The sequence below is a fragment of the Brettanomyces bruxellensis genome, chromosome 9 (genome assembly GCF_011074885.1).
Source record: "Brettanomyces bruxellensis chromosome 9, complete sequence".
Taxonomy (NCBI): Eukaryota; Fungi; Ascomycota; class Pichiomycetes; order Pichiales; family Pichiaceae; genus Brettanomyces; species Brettanomyces bruxellensis.
The window spans coordinates 1,184,357-1,210,602 of record NC_054690.1 but is presented as its reverse complement, the minus strand read 5'-3'; the positions used below and the strand labels follow the sequence as shown (position 1 = coordinate 1,210,602).

The following is a 26,246-nucleotide window of genomic DNA, read 5'->3' as shown; positions in this document are numbered from 1 at the left end:
TTTTTCCCCCCTTCTCCATTGGAAATTTTTGGCGCGGGAGGACACACACTTTTAATTGTTTACTGCGGGTAATACTGTCACAGCTACGTTCTTGTCGTGATTATCAGGGATTGCCAAATGGCTTGAAGTAGAGTTATCAGTGACTCAAAATGTGATACCATTCAGCTTTTCGAAAAGAAAATGTTCTCAACAACAAGAATATTTCAAAGGCTTTGGCATACCAACCACAATCATGTAAAATGATGACACTCTTTGGTGTATAATCAACTACACCAGCATTTGAATTCTCCATAGCACCCAATACCATATTAGGTCTGAATCACCACTATCTAAAGTAATTTTCCCTCTCCACGTATTCAAATAACATCCAATACTTTATCAAATCTGCAAATACTACCATTTATGGATTGTTGTATGTTAATATACCACAAATGCTGTCAAAACAATAAAGCTCTCGAACAATGGAGCTCAAGTAAGTGAAGATGGTATTGTTATATCATCTGATTAATACGAGAACTACATCTATATTAAAGCGAAGATATTCCCTTTTGTATATCATTATACATACTCTTTATTACATACTACAATAAATATCGAAACACCATATAAATCTGGTAACACTAACTTTAACAAATGCTTTTTAAACAGTGCCAACATAAAACAACCTTCATGCTTGTCCAAGTCTTGAACTAAACAATTTAAATACTATCATGGGTAATTATATTACTAAACATTACAATACACACTCAAAAAAGGTTAAGCCATTAACCAAACTAGCACTGCTTGTATGACAAACGAGTACATGAACAAGAACTGCGTTCTCAAACGTTTACTACCAGGGGAAATGGCACCACTGTCCATACCACTAGGAAGAACGACATATCTAAGCGATCTCATCAAAAAGAAGCCCAGGGAAAAGCTTAATGCAAGGAAAAACGCTGCAATCACAAAGTAAGAAGAGAAGAAGTGCTTGACAACCATGAGAAGTAGAGACGTGACAAACTTATAACCACTGTAACTGACAAGATCCCAAATTTTGGAAGGCTTTGAGTTGATGCTCAAGGCATAAAATGAGATTTTCAAGAGTAAGATATCTACTATGTAGAATGCAAGAGTCCTAGTGAGTGCATAACCAAGAAGCTGCGGATGGAAATCTCCGTTTATTCCAGACATCACTGCCCAGAGTAATATGTAAGTCATGAGAGCCATTGATGGTATATAAAGATCAGGAGCATTCAAATCGTCGACTGGAGTTGAGTATATTTCTAAAGAATTTCCCTGTGCATCCGTCGTTGTGCGAAACTGGCGAATCCATGTCTTATTTCTGTAGGGGAAGACAATCAGCAAAAGTTTTTTCAAAACGTACGAATTCGACACCTTGAAGTAGTATTTGATGTTTTCATCGCTAACAAACTGCTTGATATTTTGCTGCATGTACTGCTGAGAGGCATTGAATGCAGATTGACTGAATCGAAGCCCCATCTGAGCAGCTGGATCATTCAGAAAAGTATTGAAACCCTGGCCTGATATATTATTTTGTTGTTGTTGTTGCTGTTGTTGTTGTTGTTGAGGAATTTGCATGTTGTTATTCCATTGCTGCTGCTGTTGCTGTTGTTGCTGCTGATTATATCCTGCCTGTGTAAAGCGTCCATTTTGATTTGCAAAAGGTTGTGCAGTGGACACAAATGGTTGTTGCTGTTTGGAATTGGCATCTTCTGCCTGTTGGGCATATGGATTATACATAATTGATCAATCTAAGATTCTAGTAGATACAAATTATTTTGCAAGTTTAAAGACTGGTTCAAGTATAAATAGTGATGTTTAATCAATTGAATTTATTTAAACTTTATTCCACTCAAACAAATGAGTTCAACGCTGATCTCGCCTCTGCTCGACTTTTCGAACACGCACTTTGAATTTTTTTGATCTGCCAGTATTTGGCATGATAAAAATGCTCGCCACTGCTTTTCGCGGAAGTACACTCTGGCACTAACCCCTAAGGTGCACTGATGAAATATATCTCAATCAAATGCCGGATCTGGGCCGAACGAGCTGGAGAGTCTTCAAGGAAGCAGTACGAGTATTAATAACACGATTTCAAGTGGAATATCACCTAAGAACGCAGACAAAAACAGAATGATTGCATCTTCTTTGCAGACGCGTCGATCGACGCACTTACCTCAGCATATGTAGAGGATCCAGATGTAACACTTCTTCCATTAAACGATCAGTAAATGCCCATCAAAGTGATCCAAATAAACCAGTAACTCTTAGGTTGAAGATTATGATGCTCATCATTTAGTGCTAGACTTTGGAGCTAGCATAAAGTATGAAAGTATGTCTGTTCCCACTATCAAGCAAAGTCGCGTTTATTCAGGACCACATCTCGATTAGGTTTTTTTTTCTGCGTGAACATATTTTCCACTTTGACGCGTATCTTCAGATTATTGCTGACTGCCTCTGATCCAATTATTTAGCCGCTCATACGGAATCACTCTAAGTCCTAACTACACCAAAGCAGTTAAGTGTGTCCCAAAACATAGTGAAATACATTTTAATACATCCCTCACAGGTTTCTGATGTCCACAGTACATAGAAATTTCAGAGGGTCAGCATCAGCTCGATTCATCAAGAAACCCGGTCCTTATGGCTATACAAAGCAGAAGGTGACAAATGGATATTCACCCTTTGGCAATCACAATAAAGGCAGGTATCCAACGCGTTCCAACTTTGCCGAAACCAAGTTCGAGGCTGTGAAAGAAGTGGATAGATTCGACTCGGTTGTTGGGTTTGATAGATTTGAATCGGGACCAAAGAGAACTGGATGGCTTGTGAATTTTCATACTACATTTGTTCCCAACGACAAGATATTACAGGGTTATGCCGCAGTTGATTACTACTTTTTGGATGAGGAAGGTGGATACTTCAAGGTCACAATGCATTATGACCCATACTTTTTAGTCAAGTGCAGGGAAGGAACAGAAACGGAAGTGGAAGAATACTTGAGGAAGTTCTTGGAGTCGACGGTGAAAAACGTTGAGCAGATCACAAAGGAAGATCTCAGGCAACCGAACCATCTTTTGGGTATCCGCCGGAAACTTTTGAAGCTAAGCTTTCACAACATTAATGATCTTCTGGAGGCCAGAAGTATGCTTCAGCCAATAGTGAAAAAGAACCACGAGAATAAGGACAGCAACGACATATACAGATCTGTGAATTTGAATTACAACAACTTGCTCAAGGGGGATTCTGCATCAACAAACAGCTTCAGTTCTTCAGAGATATCAGCAAATGGAGGGGAGCCATCGCACCATGAGGATCCATCAGAGTTAATTGAAGAGTTACGCGAATACGATGTTCCATACCACGCCCGTGTTTCCATAGATAAAGACATTCGTGTGGGAAAGTGGTTTGACGTTGAGGTGGATCGAGGAAATGTCACTTTGACGGAAAGAAAGGATAAAATCGCGTTTGCAGATCCAGTGGTTTTAGCCTTTGATATCGAAACCACAAAGGCACCCTTGAAGTTCCCAGATAGTGCCGTTGATCAAGTCATGATGATTTCGTACATGATCGACGGTGAAGGTTATTTAATCACCAATCGTGAGATCATCAGTGAGGATATTCAGGATTTTGAATACACGCCAAGACCCGAGTACCCTGGTTCTTTCACAATCTTCAACGAGCCGAATGAAAAAGCGCTTCTAGAGAAGTTTTTCCAGCATATTAGAGATGTCCGCCCTACTGTGATTGCAACTTTCAACGGTGACTTCTTTGACTGGCCATTTGTCGAATCTAGAGCTTCTTATCACGGCTTGGATATGCACCATGAGATTGGATTTGCCCGGGATAAGGACGATGAATACAAGTCAACATACTGCTGTCACATGGATTGTTTCAGATGGGTCAAGAGAGACTCGTACTTGCCTCAAGGTGCACAAGGTTTGAAAGCTGTGACTACTGCGAAGCTTGGATACAACCCAACTGAGCTCGATCCCGAATTGATGACACCATATGCATATGAGAAGCCCCAGACTCTTTCCGAGTACTCTGTGTCGGATGCCGTTGCTACTTATTATCTTTACTACAAGTATGTGCATCCCTTCATCTTTTCTCTTTGCACGATTATTCCACTCAACCCGGATGAGGTGCTCAGGAAGGGAACCGGTACATTGTGCGAGATGTTGCTTATGGTGCACGCCTATCAGAATGGAATTGTGCTTCCAAATAAGCACACGGATCCTCTTGAACGGTTTTTCAATGGCCACTTGATTGAGTCAGAGACTTATGTTGGTGGTCACGTGGAATCTTTAGAGGCTGGTGTTTTCAGAGCAGATTTGGATTCCGACTTTAAAATAGATCCAACTGCAGTTGATATGCTATTGGGTGATTTAAGAAACGCATTGAAGTTTGCCATCACCGAAGAGGGACACCAAAAGCTTGAAGATGTGACAAATTTCGAAGAAATCTACCAGGAAGTGAAGAAGGAGTTGCTTGAGTTCAAGAAGCACACAAAGATTAGAGAGCCACCGGTCATTTATCACGTGGATGTCTCGTCCATGTATCCTAATATCATGATTACCAACAGGTTGCAACCTGATTCTATGAAATCAGAGCAAGATTGTGCCGCATGCGACTTCAATAGGCCTGGAAGGAAGTGTGATCGACGCCTATCCTGGGCTTGGAGAGGGGAGTATTATCCGGCTGACATGAGTGACTACAACATGATAAAAAACGCGATGAAAAAGGAAACTTTCCCACCTTACAAGCCCGGTCTTCCTTCAAGGACTTACGATCAGCTTACGTACACCGAGCAGGCAACATATTTAAAAGATCGTATTTCCGAATACTCTAGGAAGGTGTACCACCGTATTAAGCAGTCAAAAATCATTGAAAGAGAAGCCATCATTTGCCAGCGTGAGAATCCGTTTTACGTGAGGACAGTGAGGTCTTTCAGAGACAGAAGATACGAGTTTAAAGGATTGAAAAAGCTATGGACCAAGAAGTTGAGCAAGGTGGATAGACGCGATAAGCATGCCCTTGAAGAGGCGAAGAAAATGCTGGTTCTTTATGATTCGATGCAGTTGGCACATAAGGTCATTTTGAATTCTTTCTACGGTTACGTCATGCGTAAGGGTTCCCGGTGGTATTCCATGGAAATGGCCGGTGTCACGTGTCTTACAGGTGCAACGATCATTCAGATGGCAAGGGCTCTTATTGGGCGATTGGGCAGGCCGTTAGAACTTGATACTGATGGTATCTGGTGTGCACTTCCAAAGAGTTTTCCCGATACGTTTACGTTCAAGTTGAAAAACGGCAAAACAACATCGACCACCTATCCATGCTCCATGTTGAACTATATAGTCCACCAGCGATTTACCAATGAGCAGTATCAAACGTTGGTCGATCCAGTTAAGATGAGGTACGAGGTGAAATCCGAAAATACTATTTTCTTCGAGGCGGATGGTCCGTATAAGGCGATGATATTGCCAACTTCTAAGGAGGAGGGCAAGGGTTTGAAGAAGAGATATGCGGTGTTCAACTTTGATGGTAGCCTTGCTGAATTGAAAGGTTTTGAGTTGAAGAGACGTGGTGAGTTGCAACTCATCAAGAACTTCCAATCAGATATTTTCAAGTTATTTTTGGACGGAACAACACTTGAAGAATGTTATGCCACGGTTGCTAACGTGGCCAACAGATGGCTTGATGTTTTGGATTCGCATGGAAAAATGCTTGAGGATGAGGATTTGATTGAGCTTATTTGTGAAAATAGGAGCATGTCCAAAACTTTGGCCGAGTACGGTCAGCAGAAATCAACATCAATCACCACTGCAAAAAGATTGGGTGAGTTCTTAGGAGCACAAATGGTGAAGGGCAAGGGCTTGGCATGTAAGTATGTTGTTGCAGATAGACCAATCGGGGCTCCAGTGACTGAGAGAGCAATACCAACTGCTATCTTTTCATCAGAGTTGCCTGTTAAGCAGAAATACCTGCGCAGATGGTTGAAAGACCCGGGTTTGGATGATTTCGATCCTAGATCGATCATCGACTGGAATTATTACAGAGAAAGACTTGGCTCAACAATCCAGAAGATTATAACCATTCCAGCAGCATTGCAGGGCCTTCCTAACCCGGTTCCACGTGTTAAACAACCAGACTGGGTTCAGAAGAGAATAGACAAAAAGAATGATAAGATGAAGCAGTCCTCCTTATCATCTTTCTTTTCCAAAGCTACTCCTGGCTCCGAACCAATTGGTTCGGAGCAGGTGAATGAAGTTGATGATATTGAGGACATTGGCAACGCATCTACTTCTTCAAATGGAACAAAGGTCGCTCATGTTATGTCTAAAAGAAGAAGACACATGACAGATGCGGATTCCGAAGAGGCCAAGGAGCAGATAATCCTCAAGCAGCAGCCGCCAAACCCACTGATCGACTATGTGGGATTCTTGAAGCATGAAAAGATCAAATGGAACATCCAGGCGAGGGAGAGAAAAAGAAGGCAGAAGCTTTTTGGTAGAAGTTACAATTCTATGGACAGGGGTATTGTGAGCAACTTTATTGGCCACAGGGCAGAGTTGTATGCCACAAACGTGTGGCAGGTTATTCAATACATTCCGGATTTGGGTAATCCTGGAAACCTTAAGGTATTTGTGTTGGTCCGGGATAAAGTCCAGGAATTGACTTTACACATACCAAAGACCATTTATGTGAAGTTCAAGTCCGGAAACATGCCAGACGGTAGTATTGAAGATTGCACTGTGAAGAAATCAGAGGAATCCTTGCCAACAGGAGGCGACAATAAAAACATTTTCAAACTAAGCATGCCTGAAGATGCTTATTTGGAGGAGATGAAGAAGTCGGACTCAATTCTAAAGAGTACTGATATTGCTGGTATATATGAAACACAGATCAGGTCATCTGATAGGGCAATTATTGAACTCGGTTCTTGTGTTCGTTTCGATGACAACAAGGCAGAACTACTTGCCAAATCGTTTGAAAAGGGTTTCGATAAAGAAAACTTGAAGCAAGTTGCGGCCGAGAACTACCTTGAAAAATTCTCCATGAACATCTTATATTTGCTGCACATCATATCCAACGGATACGAGATTTTTACGCTTTTCAACACTTTCAACACTTCCGCTTACATGTATGTGCTCAAAGCTTCAGCAAATGCCCAACAGCTTCCACCGAAAATGGGTAGTCTTTACAGGGATTTACTCAAGGTTAAAAAAACCAAGGTTGACAAATATTATCAGATTATTGACTATCCACCCTCTATCTCTTTCGAGACACACTACTTTACCGATATTGGCCGTCTTCATCGTAAGCTTAATGCAAAAATTGCAAGCATCAACGAACATAGTGCTTCAAAGTATCTTCTAACTATTCAATCGCCATTCCCAGAAAAGCTTCAGAAGCTGTTGAAGGCATCACAATCAATGCCAACTGTGAAGATGAGCATTGGTGAGATTCAAACGAACGCATTGTCATGGCATGTACTCATCATGAAGAGAATCATAAACCACTATCTCTCACTATCTGGATGGATCAAGAAGCTCATTGACCTTTCGAAGTATAGTAATATTCCTCTTTGTAACCTAAAAGTGTCAAACATGGGATATTTGATTGATGTTGAGTATGCCAGAAGATTGCAAAAAGCAGGAATAATCTTGTGGTGGTCGCCTAGGCCATTACCAGACTATGGTGGTATGGAGAAAGATACAACTTTGTTTGAATCGGATGAATCACTTCAGTTCCCGCACTTTAACAGTCCTGAGATCTATGAAACTGTCTGCATGGAATTATCGTTGAGGAATTTGACCATCAACACGGTTTTAACTTCATCTTGGATTAACGAGGCTGAAGGTGTGTTTATTTCGGAGACTGGAGAACGAAACGATGCTGATGGTGAAGATGCAGGCTCATCCACTCTTGCTGATGATTCGTTTTCGGGTCCCGCTTTGGCAGTTTTGCGTGGATTGGTGAGACATTGGTGGGATGATGCCATAAAGGGTAATTCCGAGGCCGATTCCATGGTTCATGACTTCATTACGTGGTACAGTAGCTCCTCTTCAATGCTTTACGATTCATCATTGCACTATCATGTTCACAATCTTACCAAGAAGTCATTTGTGCAACTTCTTGGAGAATTCAAACGTATTGGTGCTGGTATTGTGTTTGCGGATAGAAACAAAATCATTCTTCGTACATCCAAGACCGTTGTCGAGAACTCCTATGCATATGGTCAGTACCTTATTTCAAGTGTTCGCTCAAAGCCACTTTTCAACCTTTTGGAGTTGAATGTAACCAGATACTGGGATATGCTAATCTGGATGGACAAGTACAACTATGCAGGAAGCTTCTGTAACGAGATCCAAGGTGAAGGAGAGCAAAAGTTCGATTATATTTCCAATTGGCAAATAAAGAATTACCTTCCAATGATAATGCAGGGAGAATTCGAGGACTGGGTTATTCTCTTTTTGGATGCTTTTATAAAGGATAGAGAAAGAGAGTACAACAGTGGTTCATCTCAATCCCAACTTTCGCCTAGAAGAACGCAAATTACCCAGATTTTGAAGCAGCATAAGTTCAATAACAGGAGAAACGGGGAGGAGGACATTGATATGAGTGAAATTACCAACGGCGTGTGTGAATACTTCCGATCTGCACTCATTAAAAGAGTCAAGACCTTGATTCGGAAGCAGAATGAGATGCTTCTTGATTCAGCAATGCAACAGGAGTTCGAATTTCCTAAACTAGCGGGCTCTCATCTTCCAATGGATAACCCAACACTAGAATTGGTGAAATTCTTGTGCCATATACTCAGCTTGTCAAAGAGAAGGGATATCGAGGTCAGAATACTACGGAGAGAGCTTCTTTCATTATTTGAGGTGAAGGAGTTCAGTGATGAAGCAATATTTAAGAATCCGTCAGCTTCTCTGATTATTCCGCAGTTTATTTGCAATTACTGTGACCATACGAAAGATATAGACGTCTGTCGTGATGATGAAGGAACAATATTTAGATGTGATTTGTGCCACAAAGCTTACAACAAGCTTATCATAGAGGAAAGGCTAATTTATGAGCTGCATCGTACCATTACAAAGTATTTAACGCAGGACTTAAGATGCAATAAGTGTGGAAGGATGAAAGACAAAGAGATATCACTTCATTGCCAATGCTCTGGAGATTGGGTTGCTACAATATCGAAAAAACAGGCACTATCTCGAGTGAAGACTTTTCAAAATGCTGCAGATGCTTATCAGTTCCAGCTATTGAGGGAGGTTACGGAAGAGTTTATATAATGAGACTATTTAATAGAATGTGATGGCCTTGCATTAATACAATAATAATTTGCTATACATATAGAGTGGAAACCGTAATTAAGCTGTATATCATTTCCTTGGGCCAAGCAAAAGTAGAAAAGTAATAGAAACTGCCATGAGACAAAAAAATGTGATGACTTTTACTGTATTCAATACCTTTCCTTAAGTCTAGAAGCCATTGTCCTAAGATTTCCGTAAACTTTTCCTGGAGGAGAGCCCAAAATCAAGCTCATAACAGCCTCTCGAGCCATCTTGATATGTGAAAAACCTCCCAGAATGTGAACCTTGGAGTCTGCTAGCACTATTCTGGTTCTTGTAGCATTTTCTATTGCAAACTTGGTTCTTCCATCTTTTCCTGCTATTCTTCCAATAGCTCTTGAAAGATGGTCTCCATGCAAACTTTTGACATCCTGAATCTCGAATGTTTCAATATATAGATCATCCAAACGGAGTAATGCAATGGCGTCATCCAAATCAAAGCCAAGTGCAAATGCATGTATAAAATCTGCTCCTTTCTGCAATGCACCTGGGTCTTGTGTGCTCTTGCATGTTCTTAATTCAACATTTCTAGTTCTCAAATTCATTCTCACCTGAAGCTTCAACTGTTTCACCAAAGCAGGGTATATCTTTATCCAGTTATTCTTCAATGGTGACATTCTATGAGGCGGTATTGCAACTTTTCTAGATTCAAGCTTCACCTTCATACTACTTGCAGCTTCGGATTGAAACTTTGGCTTTCCTGCAGCATCCAAAACAATTCCTGCTGCTGGTTTCTTCAAATTCTTCTTTTCTTCATTGGCCGTTGAATCTTCAGCTTCAAGTATAGGCTTTGCTGAGGTTGTATCAATCATTATCTCATCATCTTCTTCCTCTGGATTTATTCTATCTGTATTTGTCACCGTTTCATTTGTTTTGCTTGTAAGGTCTGCTGCAGCTGGCACCACAGTCTTCTGAATAGCAGTTGGTGCTCCCATGTTTTGTTATATGCTAATGCTCTTAACTGATATGCCCTATTTATTTGAGCCAATAAGTCATGGATTAATGATAGTGAAAGGACTGTTCAGTTAGAGATACTGGTAAAATTTTTTTTCAGGAAAAAAAAAAAAAAAAATAGATCGGAAGCTATGTTTTCCAGGCTGTGTTCACTCTATGCGATACGAAAATGGTACACTCGGTAACGATACAGGAGCCAGCATTATTTTAACAGATATCACAACTTAATAGCATTAAGTGACATAACCTTAACAATTTGAGCCACCCGGTCGAGATTTTGAGGCCTCGAATTATTGAGTGAGATTTCGGAGAGTATGATGTTCTCTTTTCTGAGAATTGTGGGGAAGAGGGCTTTGGTTTATAGCTTTCCGAAAGCGCAAAGAGGATATACAATTAATGCACAAACATGCCTGAGGAGATGGATACATACAGAGAAAGTCAAAACATCAGATGGATTAAATAAGCAAAGGTTTGATAGTCTCAAGTTGCTAGCCCATAATGAGTTTCTAGAGAACAAATCACTGGCGAGTGAAAAGAAGGCTTCGGAAAAAGCTTTTGAGATAGTGAGTACAGTGAAAGCATACCAGGATTCTATATACGAATACAGGAAACTTCATCCAGAGAAAGAGCCGCTTATTATAGAATCAAACAAGTTGTTGGCCGAAATCCTTAGAAGCAAAAAGATCAACTTTGATGAAACGTTGCTTACGAAAATATTAAAGCTTGAGCCTAAATATCCGACGTTAAAGACAATAGTGGAGGCCTACTATTCCCAGGATAGTAAGTTGTACATCCCAGTTGAGTTGGCAACCATACCGTTTCGTCGGCTTTTGTGGGATGCCAGTTTCCAGGATGCATTGGACTATATTGAGCTTACTACCGGTTCGGAACGGTACTTCAATCACAGGAAATCCCTCATTAAACGCTATGTTGGGTATTTTGGAGGCTCTATAGCCGTTTTGATTGGATCAATTCATGCAGTTGTTCTTCTTTTCTTTCCAGAAATACTCCACTCAGGCACGGGAGGAACGCATTTTGGAATATATGGAATATATGCGATGATCATCACGTACTTTGTGAATTGCGGCTTTCTTGCCACGATGGCCTTTTCATCCAGAGGAATGGAAAACGGCTCATTGCTCTTTGAGCATGGATCAATGCCATGGAACTGGTATCAGAAAGTTGATGAGATGGAGATGTGTGCAAAAGTGTTGGAGGCAGATGCTGCCATTCACGGTGAAGAAGGCTTCGCAACTAGGCCAATCGTTTCAAGGATAAACTCTATGGGTTTTGTAGTGAATGAGCCGGAGCAGGAAGTCATGATGAGGCAGTACTGGTACTCTTCTGGGGAAGGCTTTACCTGGGTAGAGCCGGATTTGGATCCTGCAGAAATTCAGTGGTGGAATCACTTGAAAGAAATTGGCGTCAAGAAGTTTTGGGACAAGGATTATGTGAAGCTTGAAGGATCGCCTGATGTTGAAGAAAACAGCGATGACGAGGATCTTATTCTACCCGATAAATGAGAATCTGATGATGAGGACCTCATGCGATTGGATAAATGAAATTGAGGGGGGAAGTTATTCTAATAAGTAGGTTATGATGAGGATCTTCTTCTAGATTGCAACGACTCACTACGTGTACATACATGAAACTTAAATTCTTTAATAATGCTATTCGAAATATACAGAAGTATCTGATGATTCTATTTATTCATCCGTGTCAGCCTCCCTTTCTCAATATCGTATTCTACTGGTTCTGTGAAAGACACTGTCTCCCTCCATGTCCAGCTTTTTTTCGATTCAGGATCTGAGAAGAAGTCCTCTTCTGATTGATAGGAGTCCTGAGAAGGATACTCCATATACTCGACACCAGTTTTCCGATCATCATAATTAGAGGCATTCTCCAAATCTTTCACCTCAGTGACATCTTCAGCCTCGTCAAGCAGCTTTGTCTTGCGATATGCAAGGTAAGCTGTGACTCCCCAGTAAGCATAATGCACCAACAGTACAACCAATAGCAAATAGAATAGAACTTCACCAAGCAAGGTAAAAGTGGAGTCGGGAATTCCGGGGAAAAACGACTTTGTCTTCACTTCTGCTGGTGATTGGTTGATTGTCTTTCGAAACTCCGCTGGGGAATTCATGAGTGTCTTGTTTGCAAGAAGTTTTGTCCAGTCTCCTCTATAAATTCTGCCTGCGTAGTTTTCATCAGGAACCTCCACTTTGGGAACAGCAGGCAGGTTAACACCGATATTCATGATTATGCTAGTTCAATAAACGGGTACGATACTATTGTAACGTTTGAAATGATTAGAAAAAGAGTGTTTCGAACGGAACCTCAATTAATTTTCAATGTTTGGAACGCAAGGCCTTCTTTTATATAAATTATGCAAACGTGTTCTGTTGCGTGAAAATGCGCAATTGCAAATCAAACTTGTGAATGATGTTCAACGGAACACTCGTTCTGTTATTTTTCCCAATAAATAGTGTATGTGTACAAAGACAAATATTCTGGTGACAGGTGGTGCTTCATATATCAGATTTGTTCTTTAGCAAAGAGTTATCAATAGTTCCATTGCTGTTGATTTTCTTCAGTCCGGCAAGTAGTTCGTATGATGTTCTTCTGGCCAACCAGAACATGAGAACATAATACAGAAACAGAACATCTTCATCTTTAAACGCGTTTATCATCTCGTAGAGTGATTTCCGAATATCCGCGTCTTTCCTCTCCAAATTATTCCAAGTGTCCACATATTTGTCCAAATGCGATAAATTCCTATTCAGAGAAAAGACGGAAACCCCAGGAATACCCTCTTGTGCGATTGACTGAATCTTAAACGGGACATTCTGCTGCATTATTGCAGAAAAAAGGCCCGGATCAAGCACTCCGGCCAAAGAGTTCGCAAATGTAGCTTGGTTCACAATGCATAGATTGCATAAATTTTTGTAAGTAGTATTCAACTCCTTGTTGTTGGAATATAGCCTTACAATGTCATTGTTAGTCTGATGAAATCCCTTTCTCTTACAAAGCAAATATAATTCGTCCAGCTTGTTGAATATCTTTTTCTTCTTATCAAAGTCGCCTAGTTTTCCCAAGAATTTCACCAGAGCTTGATTATCAGCCGAAACTATTAAGGAAGCATGCCGCACTTGTGTAAATCGCCTTGATACTTGTAAAGGTGCTGTACGCAGATAAGTAAACATGTTGTTTACTGGGAACAGAATACAGATCGGTTGAATATGCCACAGCTTAGTTAGTGATCCGTGCTGGGTTTAGCTTAAAGCTTAGTGTCCGAAAAAAAAAAAATTACAGAATGTTTTCTCCTAAATCAGATTCCGCACCAAGTCGCATTGTAATGCATTAGGGGAGCACCAGCTAAGGAAGGCAAGAGCGCGACACAATACATCCTAACACATAATTGCCTGTGTGGCGCATAAACAGCCTTCTGTGGCTGCAATTTTTTCAAGTGTACGAATTCAGAGAAGTGGTAAGATGAGAAGAGAAATACGGACTCGGACATGCTCGGAGAGGAGTGAGCCAGGAGTATATTTTTAAAACCGTTAATAGTTTGGAACACCGTGTTTTAAAATTGGAAAAGCATTAAGTCATGAGTTTTGCTACCAAACTAGATTGTGCGGTGTAATTGGAAGGCACAGAAAAGAAAGAACATCTAAAATGAGTGCTGCATTATCATATGGAGTTCGAACATGGAGATTCAGACGGTTCGTAGTGGGTAATCAGAATTAAGCTAAGTTTAGCCGCAAAGAAATGGAAGCAGGTTTTAGCTTTATTTTTTATCTTGATTTATTTATTTATTTATTTTTTTTTTCAGTGCCTAGTAATACTAACATACAACGTGGCATAGTAGAACACCTTGGGTACTAGTATATATACATTACACTTATACATATGACATAGTATAATTGTATAAATAGCAGATAGCAAATTTATATGCATCGCCGAATTTATATTGGGTCGATTGCCAAAGCATGGGCAAAATAATTGTAATTGCGTTTGCAAGTAAGTCATGTCACTAATACCTGAAAATTGAGGCAGGTACGTAGGTATCATCGCACATGCTGAATAATGCGAAAAAGTGCAATGAATCACCCGATGAGATACAGGAATGCCGGAGTGGAAACTAGTAGCCGCGAAAAAGAATCGGAAAATCCGCAATAATTCAGCAGGCAGGTGGTACACAATGCAAATAGTGAAAAAAAAAGTCGGTATCGGGTGTCTGTGGGCAGAGAAGCATTATTTTAAGATTTCCAGTATAAATCTCGTAGCCATCCGCTTTTTTCGTGTCGGCCCAAGCGATTAGCCTGTGTTGATTATGCGTTGATGTTGAACACAGTTCTGTTGTTACAATAAACCAGGACGTGAAGTTTTCATTTGACAGTTCACATACTCACGACTCAAGGTTCGAGCACCAGCGATTCTACGATAGTCATAATAGAGTCAGATCGAATATTTTAGAAATGCCACATCTTATCGTTCTTAGACACGGAGAATCCGAGTGGAACAAGACAAACAAGTTCTGCGGATGGGTGGATGTTTCGTTGAGTGATAATGGTAAAAAGCAAGCCGAGAGATCTGCGGAATTGTTGTTGAAGCAGAAAGAAGTTGGAAAGCCTGACATCTGCTTCACATCCAGGCTCACAAGAGCAAATCAGACTGCAGAGATTATCTTGGACAGGATGCACAGATTGTTTATAGACACAGATAAGACTTGGAGGCTTAATGAGAGGCATTATGGAGCATTCCAAGGCAGAGATAAAACAGAAGTGTTGGCAGAGGTTGGCAAGGAAAAGTACATGTTTGTGAGGCGTGCCTACACTGGTTGTCCACCGTTATGCGATCCAGATGCAGAATGCAGGAGTTTGGATGACAGGTACAACTTGGATGCCGAGGATGAGAAGAAATTGGGCCTAAGTGGAGGCGAAATGCCTCGAGGCGAATCTTTGGAGATGGTAGTCGGTCGTTTAGTGCCCTACTACAAGGCAGCAATTGAACCGGAGCTTGCCAAGGGAAGAACCGTTCTGGTGGTGACGCATGGTTCTGTTGTGAGAGCTTTGTTGAAGGTGCTATACTCGATAAGTGATGATGATATCTCCGAGGTCAATATTCCAAACGGTATTCCTATAAAGATAGACTTGGATGCCGAGACGTTGAGGCCAAGAAAGGACATGTGGGAGTATCTTGATCCAGAGAGGGCCAAGGTTGAGGCCGAGAAGGTCCGTTTACAGGGTTTCAAGAAATGAACTTTTGAGCATACTATATAATGATACTTAAAGAAAGATAAATATAATGATTCGATCGCTAATAGGCATGGTGTTGTATGAAAATGAGTTGCATGTACAATGTGGTTATATAATATGGTTGTATAATGTCGTTATACAATGTTGTCATACAATGTTGTAATACGAGTATGTTTCTATTTGTTATACAACATTGTTCTATTTGGTTACACAAATGTGTTGCTATCTGCTGTACCAGTATGCTTTCATCTGGTTCTACAATCTGCTCCTTCTACAGCCAAAAGTCCCGGACTATCGGTCAACTTATCCTTTATTAACCTTTGCGATATATATAGTGTACATTAATCATTAATTTTTGCGAATGCGGAAGTTCCCAGCACTTAGTGCGAGCACCACCTCTCATTGCACCAGCCCTTAACTGTGAACTGAGTGCCATCAGCCATTTTGCCGCATGGTGGAATCGATTTACGTGCAGAAGAACCAAAATCCGTTATGTTGAGCCATGGCATGTATTTACCCCCCGTGCGAACCAACCCTGCACCATTTACTGACGGATGTGTTTCGTGAACATACCGGCCACGTATACAGTTAGGCAGGTCCTCTCTTGGTGGTAAAATCACATTATTCCAGAGCTTGTGTCTAGACAGCAATGAGAGCTTTAGGCAGTTTCTGAACTTTGCAACGTCAACGCTGCTAACAGAGTCAAAACTGTCGTCCGAGTCATCATTGCAGATGATGTAACGATCCAGGAACTCGTCTATGCACGAGCATCCGCTCTCCTCGTACTCCCTATCATAGAGATCCAGCTCCTGATCCGAAATACGAAGATAATCCTGAACCCGGCACGAGTAGTCGAGTGCGTAAAACTTCAAAAACTCAGAATTGATGCGTGGCTCTCTGCCCTTGGCACCAAGTGTTGAATTTCCGATCAGCCGGCTGGCAATCCGGTTCCCTGAGACAGCAATGCCTTCCTCTCTTGGAATTGCACTGTAAACTGTGCGGTATGTCTGTAATTGCACATCAAGTGCTTTTCCATGCAATGAATCCGACTGGTATCCTTTTTCAGCTTCCACACCTCTCATGTTTGTCTCCTGACCATTTTCGGACCTTTCACTCTTCTGGATTTCGCTCTGCCAGAACCCGCTGGCAAGCCCAGAAAGAGCCTCGGAGCTCCACTTGTGCACAAGTTGTAGCAAAGACTTCTTGTGGCTTGGACGCTTTTTCTGTTGGTAGCATTTACTGCAACCATTTGTTGCTGGTATTCTCTTGGCGAGAAGAGACTCGTTATATGCTGCTACACTTAGCGGATCGCACCCCTTTGGAATGGCTTCCCTCATCGACAAGCAACTTGAACTCAAGTCTGTATGTAAAGATGACGACTCTGTATTGATGCTGACAAAGGATCCTGAGTCATCAAATATGTTTGATGTGTTGGCACTTGAATTTCCGCTAGATGGAGACGTGGACACGTCAAGCTCCGAACGTGAGGGAAAGCGAAGAGATTGTAATGCTGAAGATGTACTGTTGTTTCTCAACGATTGGCTGTATGATGAGTGTCTTTTCGTATAAAGCATTGATAATAAAGCTGGCGATGGTGATATATTTTGAGCACAAGTCTGGCACTTTTTAGAAATTGGTATCTCTATGGGTTTCGAAAAGCAGTATACTGCCTCACCTGAGGTCACCGGCTCAACCGGTACCGATCGTATTTGTATATTCATCTTATTTCAACCAAATATATACTACAAACACAAACCAGAAGTAAGTTATAGGCCACCAAATTAATCTCGATGTGCCAAGAACGGGATACCCTGAAATTTTGCAGATCGTGTGCCTTTTATTGCACACACCAAAGATCCCATGCTTGTGCTTAAGCTGCAAAGGTGAAAAAATCAATAATTGCATTGTGTGCGAAAGTATACGAGTGATGACCTCCAACGGTTTTGGTGCCTTTAGGTCAGTCACAAAACAATACCTGATTTGGAATTCGCGCTGGGCATGGGAATTTCCCGTCGGATTCTAATTCCGCTTTTATTCATTTTTTGGTACTTCTGTTACTTTTTTTGTTGAAAATAATACTATTCGCTTATTCAACATTGTTGGATTTTTTTTTGATTTGTTTTTTTTTTGCACACACATTATTTTTCTCTGCTTTTTTCTGCTATATTCATTATTCCCCAAAGAAATATTATTAGCGCCAATGTTTATTTTTATGGCTCAGACCCACTAAGAACACGGCACAAAAGAGCTTCCGCACAATATAGGGCACCCCTAACCACGGAACTTCCCGAATATTGCAATTCATTATCATTTTTCTCTTTCCTCCTTTTACCTCACCGATATATTTTCCGCTTTCTCAATTTTTTCGCTTTTTCCATTTTTTCGCTTTCAAATTCACCTTTCATACGTCCCCCTGATTATCCAATTCTGATTCACGCCTGAAAAGGACAGCAGCCTGATTTTTTTTTCAGTGAACCATGTTTCAGCAGATCGTTAATTAGGTTCCGTGATACGCAGATCATTCTCATTTTTCACCTAATTAAAGTATTTACACTACATCTTTTCTTCTACTTACATGCTTTTTAAGCTCTACTCCCTATAGCAGTGTTTACCCACTACAATGTTGATGCTGAAAGGCTGGCTTCACATTTCCTAAAGTCGTTATTGTACAAATATTTCCAACAAACATTCTATAAGATATTGGCTGCTTTAGCCGTTGAAGTTCACCCAAATTGGAAGGTTCCTTTCTGGGAAATTCGAGGAACTTGAATGCCGGCAAATTCCTATTTCACTTTTTTTTTGCCGCTCTTGCTTGCTTTGCTTTATTCAGCATTCCGCGAACACTTACTGCATTTGATCCGTCCATGCCGAATATCTTTGTCTCGTCAATTTTTATTTGTTGGTACTCATGAATTGTATTTTACCTCCATGTTTCTGCAAATTGTCTAGAAACTTTTTTTTTCTCGTGTTTCTTTCAACGATACAATAATTTAAATTCCCCCACACCGGTCTAAAATTCCTAATGCCGTTCCTCATTCGCTCATGCCGAACAGTCGAGATTTTTCAAGCTGCTCAGTAGCGCTTTTTTTTGAAACCGGTTGATGCTGGTTGCTTATTTCTTATCGTAAAGCATTCTTATCTAAATTGGCATAGTTTTACTTGAATTCCGTTCAATTCCGTCCCTACAGTACTATAATATCAATGCTATCAATCTGTGTCTAGGACTTATTTCTAGAATGTGAGCCGCTCCTTGGACTTACTAATCACTAAATTCATTTCATCTATGCCTTGCTGTAATCTTTGAGACCTCAATTCAATGGCTTTCCGTTCTTCATCTGCCAAAATGTCATTCACCTCTGATTCATCCTTGAGTTTCTGCAATTCTTGTAGTTTTTCCGACACCCGATCTTTGATCTGTTGCTCCTGGTCTGCGAAAGCATTTACCACCTGTCCAAAATTCTTCTCCAATGCCGTAGATATCTCAGACTCTGATTTCACAAGCTGCAATAACACTCTTGCCTCAATATGCGTCTGTTTCGCGCTTTTCTCGGCAATCAGTCGGCTGCATTCCTTGAGTTTGTTCGAATCCATTTCCCCAGTTTCTTCTTTAATTTTCCTTTCCACCTCTATTCTAGCCTCTCTCCATATCTTATCAGTTATACTCTCGTCATTCTTCGTTCTCGCTTTTTTCAAAACGTGTTCATCGTAATCTTTTTCTATTAGCTGCTTCATTTCCTGCATTATTAGTTTCTCCACATCACTGCTCCTGTTTGCAATCTTCAATTCACTATTCTTTATATGTGGTATGGGTAGTCCCAATCTGCTGGAATGTGTTTCTTTATCAAATATCTCACCATCCTCCATAGGTTGCTCAGCATTTTCCTCGCTAACATCTTCAGTATCCTGTCCCTGCTCCTCAATTGAAGTGCCTGTAAAGCCTTCAAGCAAGTGCTCACTGTTATGAATAGGCTTAGGGAGCTGCATCAACTTTTTAGCCAACTCCTTCTTCAGTTGCTTCTCCTTCTTCTTCCTGTAATGCTCTGCATTATGGCGCCGGATTTTCTTAGGAGCGGGTTTTTCTTCCTCTTCCACTCCACTCTCATCTGTCTCTATGTCTCTTTTCCGACCTCTGGCTTCAAATAATACCGATCGCTCGTGTTTTCTTCCCTCAATTTCTCTGGTAGCACTTAATAATCTCATCTCAACTGTACTCTCTCTGCCAGTCTCATCAGCTTCGTATTCAGCCTCCTCACTAGGTGTTGAAAGCTGAAGTTTCGACCGTGTCTTCACTTCTTCGGCATCATCATTATTTCCGTATAGCTGTTCACCGTTGCTGTAGCTGGCTGTACTTTTTGCTTGTCTGCCTACTTTGGCCCGCTTTCTTTCCTTTTTTCGCTGACTTTTTAACTCCTCCGTGACGATATTCTCATCTTCGACCCTCCTCCCAAATCTGTCCTTATCGTGAATGTTCCGACTGTCCTCTTCACTAGTATCAAATCTTCCTGCCTTAGGCTGCCTTTCAAACGCAATATCCGCGTTGTAATCCATCTCGGTATCGAACTTTTTCTTGTGCGTGATCTTTGAGTTGATTCCGGCTTGCTTTAATTCCCTGCGTCGTTGCAACATTGCGATTCGATTACTTTCATCCAACATTCTTTCCCGAGCCTTACGCTTGGCCTTTTTGCCTTCTGTGTTTGCAAGCCTTGCTTTGGCTTCGCTGAGCATTTCCTTCTCATCAACATCCATCTCCTCTGAATCTGGTCTGGCCGGTTTGCTTTCTGCATTCAAATTAAGAGTGTCCACACCTTCAATTTGTCCCTGATCGTTTGTATTCACTGAATTCCCCACCAATTTCAAACTATCTTCGCCTATTCCATTTGCACTTGCCTCTGTTTCCAAAGACTCGCCAAGAAGCTGCTGATATCTCTCGATGCACTGGTTCACAGTTCTGTTCATCATTATCCCAATAGAATTCCACTGGTTCGGTCTAAGCTTTATCAACCGCAAAAGTTTCTCATCTTCACTCCTATCCCAGTCTAATTTCTTTATTCTTGGATCTAGCCATTCTTTCCATCTTTGCTTGCACTGCTTGGCTGATTTTTTGGGTAGCAAAGATGAGACTCTTGACCATTGGTTGAGTCCATACTTGGCAATAGCTGCTTTGAGGATTTCATCCTCCACGTTTGTCCACACTCCACCCCTAACATACACTGGTGCCATCTTTTTAAATAGTATATAGTATAATCTGGCCTGATTTTATGCCCTTTGGGATTCCATATTGGCGATGAGTGAAATTTTGATGCTTGTGTCAAATCTTCAACTTAAAGCGAGCTCGATCGGAGATGCTCCTCGCTGGTGTACAGATGTCTGGCTGATTCACCGCTTTCAGATTTCGGCTGATTTCGGTAAGATCGAAGTGATGTGGAACACAGGAAAGCTTCGGTGATAAAGGTTTTTCGCTTATGTATGAACAATAATATCACTTACTGCTTACATAAATTTTGGTAAAAGGCGAAAGAGGAAACCTTAAATTGGATGTGTTATTAATGATGAGGCTACTGCCAACCAATCGGACTCTTACTTGTGACTTACTCACGCCGAAAAAAAAAAAAAAAAAAAGTTGGCTTACAAAATCTAAAGATACTCGGGTCTAATTTTATTCTACCTTCCCAAAGTAACCCAATTTTTATTCAAGGGTTGCCCCTGCTTTATCCCGTAGAATCCTTATAATTTTTGTCGGTACAACATCATTGCATCAAAACTGGTGATTGGAGTTTCTTCACTTTCATTCTAAAGCACATATTCGCGTCATATGTGTATTGCAGGACACATACACTTCTATTTCACCGTTATTATATACTTTCATACCCAATCGCTTTTAGTGACAACAATTTTACGATTGTTTGAGCCCAACCGACTGGAAGGGCACATTATATTTCTGACATAGCAAGGATTTCCATTTGCAATCAATCGTCCTTGTTTCTGTTCATTCGCGTTTAAAGTTGAACTCTTGAAATGCCATACATGTTTAGACCCAAGCATCAGAAACTGATTCTTCAGTGCTACCCTCCCAAAAAACTTTCAGTTAGTGGGGAGTCGATGCCCAACAAATCAAAGCTTTCATATCTTGTTTATTATGCATCTACGAGGAGAACAAAGCTCGAAAAGGTGTCCAGTTTCCTTTATAAGAAGACACAGTCGGATGTGTCCAGGGGAAGACTCACCAATCTTAAAGTCACCTTGTACATTTTGATGGAGCTCGTTGACAAATGCTCGGATGATCTTGGTATGTTTGCCATGAGTGTGGCCCAGATCCTTGAGATGGTTCTTCTTTTGGAAGATTTGAGTACGTGTCAGCTTGCGCTCAAGTTGTACATGAAGTTTTGCGAAAAATTGGCCCCCATCGAGTGGCAGACGTTTTCCTCCAACCATGTTCTTCTGAAGAAATTTATTCATGTTTCGTGTATTTTGTTGAACTTTGGATGGACCGGCCAGGAAAAGCCTCCTAAAGCTGGCCGTACAAGGCAGGATGATTCCACATATAATTCTGCGTTTCATGATGACTGGCTCCGCATCTCATTGCTGACTGCTGGATGCATTGCCGAATACGTAAACACGCCGTTCTCAATCCTGAAAAGTGCAAATCTAGTTGAGAAGTCGATACACTTGATTCTCCAGACTTTTGACGAGAGGGCTTCTTTACTTGAGGCGTTGTCGAGATCTCTCACAAATAGCAGTGTGATGAGTTCTTTGGAAGGTGACAAGAAGCAGAACAGTGAAGGTGATGAAGAGGGCAGTGAAGGACACAAAGAATTCTCTCTAGGAAACGACGATGGCAAGGATGAAGATGCAAATCTTGAGACGTTGGCCTTGAACTCGTTGAAAACGTTCTTTAGCACCAGTAGCAAGCACCAGGTGGACACGTGCACGAAATCAGTCATCAGCTATGCACTCAAGTACGGAGCAGACGTGCAGTGGGTGAACAAGTTGATGATCCTGTGTGCCAAGAAGACGCACATCGAGCTCCGGTATCGCATAATTTCAACGTTGATGGTTCAGCTTAACTCATCAAACCGTAGTCGTGGATTCCGGATGTTCCTCTGCGACTTAATCTCGAATATCCTCTCTTCCCAGGACGTGAACCTGGTGGGTTTGCCTGTCCGCGATGTTTTGAACAGCATGCTCACGAACCAGAGGAGTCTCGTGTGTGAGAAAAGTTCGATCGAGCCGGAGCAGAGTGCAAAAACGGGCTCTGGTGAACAGGATGCGACGAAAATGGCACAAACCCCATCGCAGAACTCCCGGATGTCGTATGCGACAAGAAAGGAGTTGCAGGAGGCATTTTTGGACGTGATCTCGAGTCTTGGAAGGCACATCTACTACAACACGCAGATCAACGACATGGTGGTAGAAATCATGTCGTATTACTACAACTTTGTGAAGTCAGTGTCGGACTCGGAAGTTGCCGTCACTGAGGACGAGTTTGTGTCGATCACCAAACTCATGATTTGCGATGTGGAAAGTATCCACGACACGTGTGGAGGAGACAGCTACCTGATGTACAAGCGGGTGCCCTACAGATTGAACATTATGAACCATCTCCTCTACACTTTGAGTCTCTTGCAAAGCATTGACGGCTCCATACTCAAGCGGGAGACCTCCGAGCAAGTTCAGCAGGCCTGGATGCACGTTCTAGAGAAATCGTGCCAGTCTGAGGTCGATGGTGACCACCCCAGCAGCCCCAATGTCGACCTTTGCATCACCAACAACTTGGAAAATCCAATATGCCTCTTCCTCGACTTGGTCCCGCGAATGGCTCAAACCAGCATGTCCAACAGCCAGTTCATGCTCCAGGTTTGGGAGACCACTGAGGCGATGCTCGAGCATCTCAAGATCAACTTCTTCATCAACTTCCTCAAATTTAGCGGCTCCTGGTTGGGCAAAGACCCCGGCACTTTCGAGTACAACTACGCGCTTATGATTCTCTACAAAGGCGGTCCTGTGGTTGGTTGTGAAGCCCTCCCACGGTACGTGCAACCCTTCTTGGATGCTTTGCAACGGTCTGCAAAGCTTCAAGGCTTCTTCAGCTACTTGCCTGCTGAAGCTTCCGACTGTGACGACCCACCAAGTGCAGTCGACAAGACTAAACTCATTACGATATACAGAGAAACACCTTCGATTCTCAGATGGCTTGCCTTCACAGGCATCACATCCACATCCTACGACGATTCGGAGACCCCCATTGTTTCGCAGGCTCCCCCAATCAGAGGTCCTCTTGCTAAAGCCCTAACAGGTGCATCTTTAAGGTTGGCAAGCACGTACAGTGCCACGTCGTTAATTCCGGCCTTAACTCCGCCCGGCACCCGGTCTCGGGACGGCTCCATTTTAGACATCTCCACCATCAGTCCGTCCATTGCACAGTCTTTCAGCTCTGTGCGTACCCGCACCAGCCTCCGGGATTTGCTATCTATCACAAGTGGCATGAGTGCTCCTGGGATCACCTTCAATGATTCGGATGTCTCTTCCTTAAACAGTGCTTCTGCCTCTGTTACTACAGCAGAGGCTGACGGGAGTAATTCGGCCGCGGTAGGAAAAACAACAACCACAAAAACAGCAAAGGCAAAAACTACATCGCCACCTCCTCCACAGCCTTTGAGCAATTCAACGCCAAACGGTGCCTTTGCCAGCAGTAACGATGCCAATGGAAAAATGCAGAAACCATTCTCATCCAAGCATCAGCACCTACCGAGAAAGAAAAGCGGGTTGGCCTACTGCATTTCGAACTTGAACTTGTCCGACTCCGATGATGACTCCAGCATCAAGGCCAACGATGACTCTCAAAAGAGCACCTCAAAGAGCATAATCGTGGAAGAGGCCTGAGGCTTCTTGGCAATAACACTTACGTAATACATACGATACACACGCACTCGCTGTAGTGGTACTTGAAAATGATATATTAGATTTACAAATTACAGTCGTCAAAATGGATGGCCTGAAACAGTAGCAGCAGTAGTCCATGGCGGTGATGTTCATAATGGCACGGGAAAGTACACCAGTACACCTGAAATCGCTCTTGGCGCCAGCGGAATTGGCCCGTGTGGCCAGGTTTCAGGCTGGAGGGTCAAGGCGTGAGCATCCTTGCACCAAAGAAATATACGCAAGGCGCGCACATCCTTGCACCGCTAATATGAAGCAGGAGAACAGAGTGCACCTAACCCCCAGTAATCCGGCCGTCCCCCCATTGGCTACTCCTGATCCGAGTCGTCCTCCTCGTTTAAAGCATCAAACGCATTGAACCTGGAAACGTGGGCAATAGCAACTGTATCTTTTGTAGATGCGGTTCCTGTCTTTCCGGAAGAGATTTTGGCAGTATTCGTCTTGAAAGAACGCACCTGTTCGCTTTTCTCGAACTCCTCGGCCTTCTCCTCGGCAGCAGCAGCCTCGGCAGATGATTGGGCATGCTTCTTTGGCACCAGAGATGTCCATCCGTCATTATCAACAACTTCTTTTGGCTGTCTCTTTCTCCTTGGTTTGTTCGTACGAGGATAGTAGAAGCCGAAACCTCTTCTCTTCGATCTCTTCTCATCAAGTTCCTCCAGTGTCTGCTTCAACTGGGCAACCATCTCGGCAAAAGGTGCAAGATCCACACCTTCGGGAAGAGAGCCTTTATCCTCATAAGTTTGGAGCTCCTCCTCTGTGTAAACGTATCTTTGGGTCATCTTCAATAATTGCACACTGCCTACTTGGGATGTTCTGAAATGTGGCTGGTCTGGATAATGCTGAAGGCCCCTTTTTTGCTGTAGTCGAGATAATGATGGCACACGCTATTTTTTTCAAAGTACGGGTTTATGTTCCGACTGGTAGAATATTTGGTATGGTGAAAAAATAAATAGTAGACAATGATGCGGAAACAAGAACATAAAAATTTGATAGCTCCATAGTTCGGGATTAGCTTTTGCTCACACTATAAAAAAAATAAAAAAAAATAAAAAAAATAAAAAATTCCCGATGCATTAAATTTTCAGATCTTAACCCCCGCTGGGCATCTTCATTTATGCCATGCTCCAACTATTGGCAATAAGCAAAGTTTGGCAAACGAGATAACGATGCCGAGAGTAAACTCACTTAGAAAGGTCAGCAAATTGATCAAACAGAAGAAAACAACCCTACATCCCAACAGTCGAAGGGCCAAACGGTTAGCAAGAGCCACCTTAAGGCAGGAAAAAATTACCAGGCAGAAGATAAAGCATAAGTTAAAGAAAAGCAATGATTTAATGGCATTATCGTTCATTAATGAGTGCATAAACACAGAGCAGCTATCAAGCAGAGACACGTTTACCGTTGACGAGATAAAAGGAATGTTACAAACCTTCATCTGTAGAGATGATGACGAGTTGGAACAGCTCAAGAAGGAAAGAAGACACAACAGACCACCTACAAAGCGACAGGAGCTGCTTGAGTTGAAAAAAGATGCAGAAGTCAAGCATTTCGAAACTGGCTGGAAGCTCCCTGACCTCACAGACCCGAAAAATGTGAAAATTTTCAGGGGTTGGAAGGGAGACACCGGTGGATTGAACTCGATAAGACTAGTTGAAATCAAATCAAAAGATTCGGAAACACCGACAGGAAGTGATGTGAAAATGGGTACCGAGTGACGGGTATTCTC

The 26,246-nt window shown here is 42.0% G+C and overlaps 12 protein-coding genes across 12 annotated transcripts; 5 read left to right on the top strand and 7 right to left on the bottom strand.

The window, feature by feature from the left end:
- Nucleotides 1-756: 756 nt before the first annotated feature.
- Nucleotides 757-1,743, bottom strand: BRETT_002397 (uncharacterized protein; the record flags this gene model as incomplete). Its single annotated transcript, XM_041280927.1, has 1 exon — nucleotides 757-1,743. One exon carries the CDS (start codon nucleotides 1,741-1,743, stop codon nucleotides 757-759), a length of 987 nt encoding a protein of 328 aa, XP_041138718.1.
- An 836-nt stretch (nucleotides 1,744-2,579) lies between these two features.
- Nucleotides 2,580-9,308, top strand: BRETT_002396 (uncharacterized protein; the record flags this gene model as incomplete). The annotated part of the gene is made up of 1 exon (XM_041280926.1): nucleotides 2,580-9,308. The coding sequence occupies one exon, from the start codon at nucleotides 2,580-2,582 to the stop codon at nucleotides 9,306-9,308; it is 6,729 nt and encodes a 2,242-aa protein (XP_041138717.1).
- A 170-nt stretch (nucleotides 9,309-9,478) lies between these two features.
- On the bottom strand, nucleotides 9,479-10,303 carry PNO1 (pre-rRNA-processing protein pno1; the record flags this gene model as incomplete). The annotated part of the gene is made up of 1 exon (XM_041280925.1): nucleotides 9,479-10,303. One exon carries the CDS (start codon nucleotides 10,301-10,303, stop codon nucleotides 9,479-9,481), a length of 825 nt encoding a protein of 274 aa, XP_041138716.1.
- A 336-nt stretch (nucleotides 10,304-10,639) lies between these two features.
- BRETT_002394 (uncharacterized protein) lies at nucleotides 10,640-11,845 on the top strand (the record flags this gene model as incomplete). Its single annotated transcript, XM_041280924.1, has 1 exon — nucleotides 10,640-11,845. One exon carries the CDS (start codon nucleotides 10,640-10,642, stop codon nucleotides 11,843-11,845), a length of 1,206 nt encoding a protein of 401 aa, XP_041138715.1.
- A 179-nt stretch (nucleotides 11,846-12,024) lies between these two features.
- On the bottom strand, nucleotides 12,025-12,579 carry BRETT_002393 (uncharacterized protein; the record flags this gene model as incomplete). Its single annotated transcript, XM_041280923.1, has 1 exon — nucleotides 12,025-12,579. One exon carries the CDS (start codon nucleotides 12,577-12,579, stop codon nucleotides 12,025-12,027), a length of 555 nt encoding a protein of 184 aa, XP_041138714.1.
- Nucleotides 12,580-12,850: 271 nt separating this feature from the next.
- BRETT_002392 (uncharacterized protein) lies at nucleotides 12,851-13,525 on the bottom strand (the record flags this gene model as incomplete). The annotated part of the gene is made up of 1 exon (XM_041280922.1): nucleotides 12,851-13,525. The coding sequence occupies one exon, from the start codon at nucleotides 13,523-13,525 to the stop codon at nucleotides 12,851-12,853; it is 675 nt and encodes a 224-aa protein (XP_041138713.1).
- Nucleotides 13,526-14,800: 1,275 nt separating this feature from the next.
- BRETT_002391 (uncharacterized protein) lies at nucleotides 14,801-15,583 on the top strand (the record flags this gene model as incomplete). Its single annotated transcript, XM_041280921.1, has 1 exon — nucleotides 14,801-15,583. One exon carries the CDS (start codon nucleotides 14,801-14,803, stop codon nucleotides 15,581-15,583), a length of 783 nt encoding a protein of 260 aa, XP_041138712.1.
- A 377-nt stretch (nucleotides 15,584-15,960) lies between these two features.
- Nucleotides 15,961-17,301, bottom strand: BRETT_002390 (uncharacterized protein; the record flags this gene model as incomplete). The annotated part of the gene is made up of 1 exon (XM_041280920.1): nucleotides 15,961-17,301. The coding sequence occupies one exon, from the start codon at nucleotides 17,299-17,301 to the stop codon at nucleotides 15,961-15,963; it is 1,341 nt and encodes a 446-aa protein (XP_041138711.1).
- A 1,510-nt stretch (nucleotides 17,302-18,811) lies between these two features.
- On the bottom strand, nucleotides 18,812-20,800 carry BRETT_002389 (uncharacterized protein; the record flags this gene model as incomplete). Its single annotated transcript, XM_041280919.1, has 1 exon — nucleotides 18,812-20,800. One exon carries the CDS (start codon nucleotides 20,798-20,800, stop codon nucleotides 18,812-18,814), a length of 1,989 nt encoding a protein of 662 aa, XP_041138710.1.
- Nucleotides 20,801-21,595: 795 nt separating this feature from the next.
- On the top strand, nucleotides 21,596-24,460 carry BRETT_002388 (uncharacterized protein; the record flags this gene model as incomplete). The annotated part of the gene is made up of 1 exon (XM_041280918.1): nucleotides 21,596-24,460. The coding sequence occupies one exon, from the start codon at nucleotides 21,596-21,598 to the stop codon at nucleotides 24,458-24,460; it is 2,865 nt and encodes a 954-aa protein (XP_041138709.1).
- Nucleotides 24,461-24,825: 365 nt separating this feature from the next.
- On the bottom strand, nucleotides 24,826-25,299 carry BRETT_002387 (uncharacterized protein; the record flags this gene model as incomplete). Its single annotated transcript, XM_041280917.1, has 1 exon — nucleotides 24,826-25,299. One exon carries the CDS (start codon nucleotides 25,297-25,299, stop codon nucleotides 24,826-24,828), a length of 474 nt encoding a protein of 157 aa, XP_041138708.1.
- Nucleotides 25,300-25,686: 387 nt separating this feature from the next.
- BRETT_002386 (uncharacterized protein) lies at nucleotides 25,687-26,235 on the top strand (the record flags this gene model as incomplete). The annotated part of the gene is made up of 1 exon (XM_041280916.1): nucleotides 25,687-26,235. The coding sequence occupies one exon, from the start codon at nucleotides 25,687-25,689 to the stop codon at nucleotides 26,233-26,235; it is 549 nt and encodes a 182-aa protein (XP_041138707.1).
- Nucleotides 26,236-26,246: the final 11 nt, after the last annotated feature.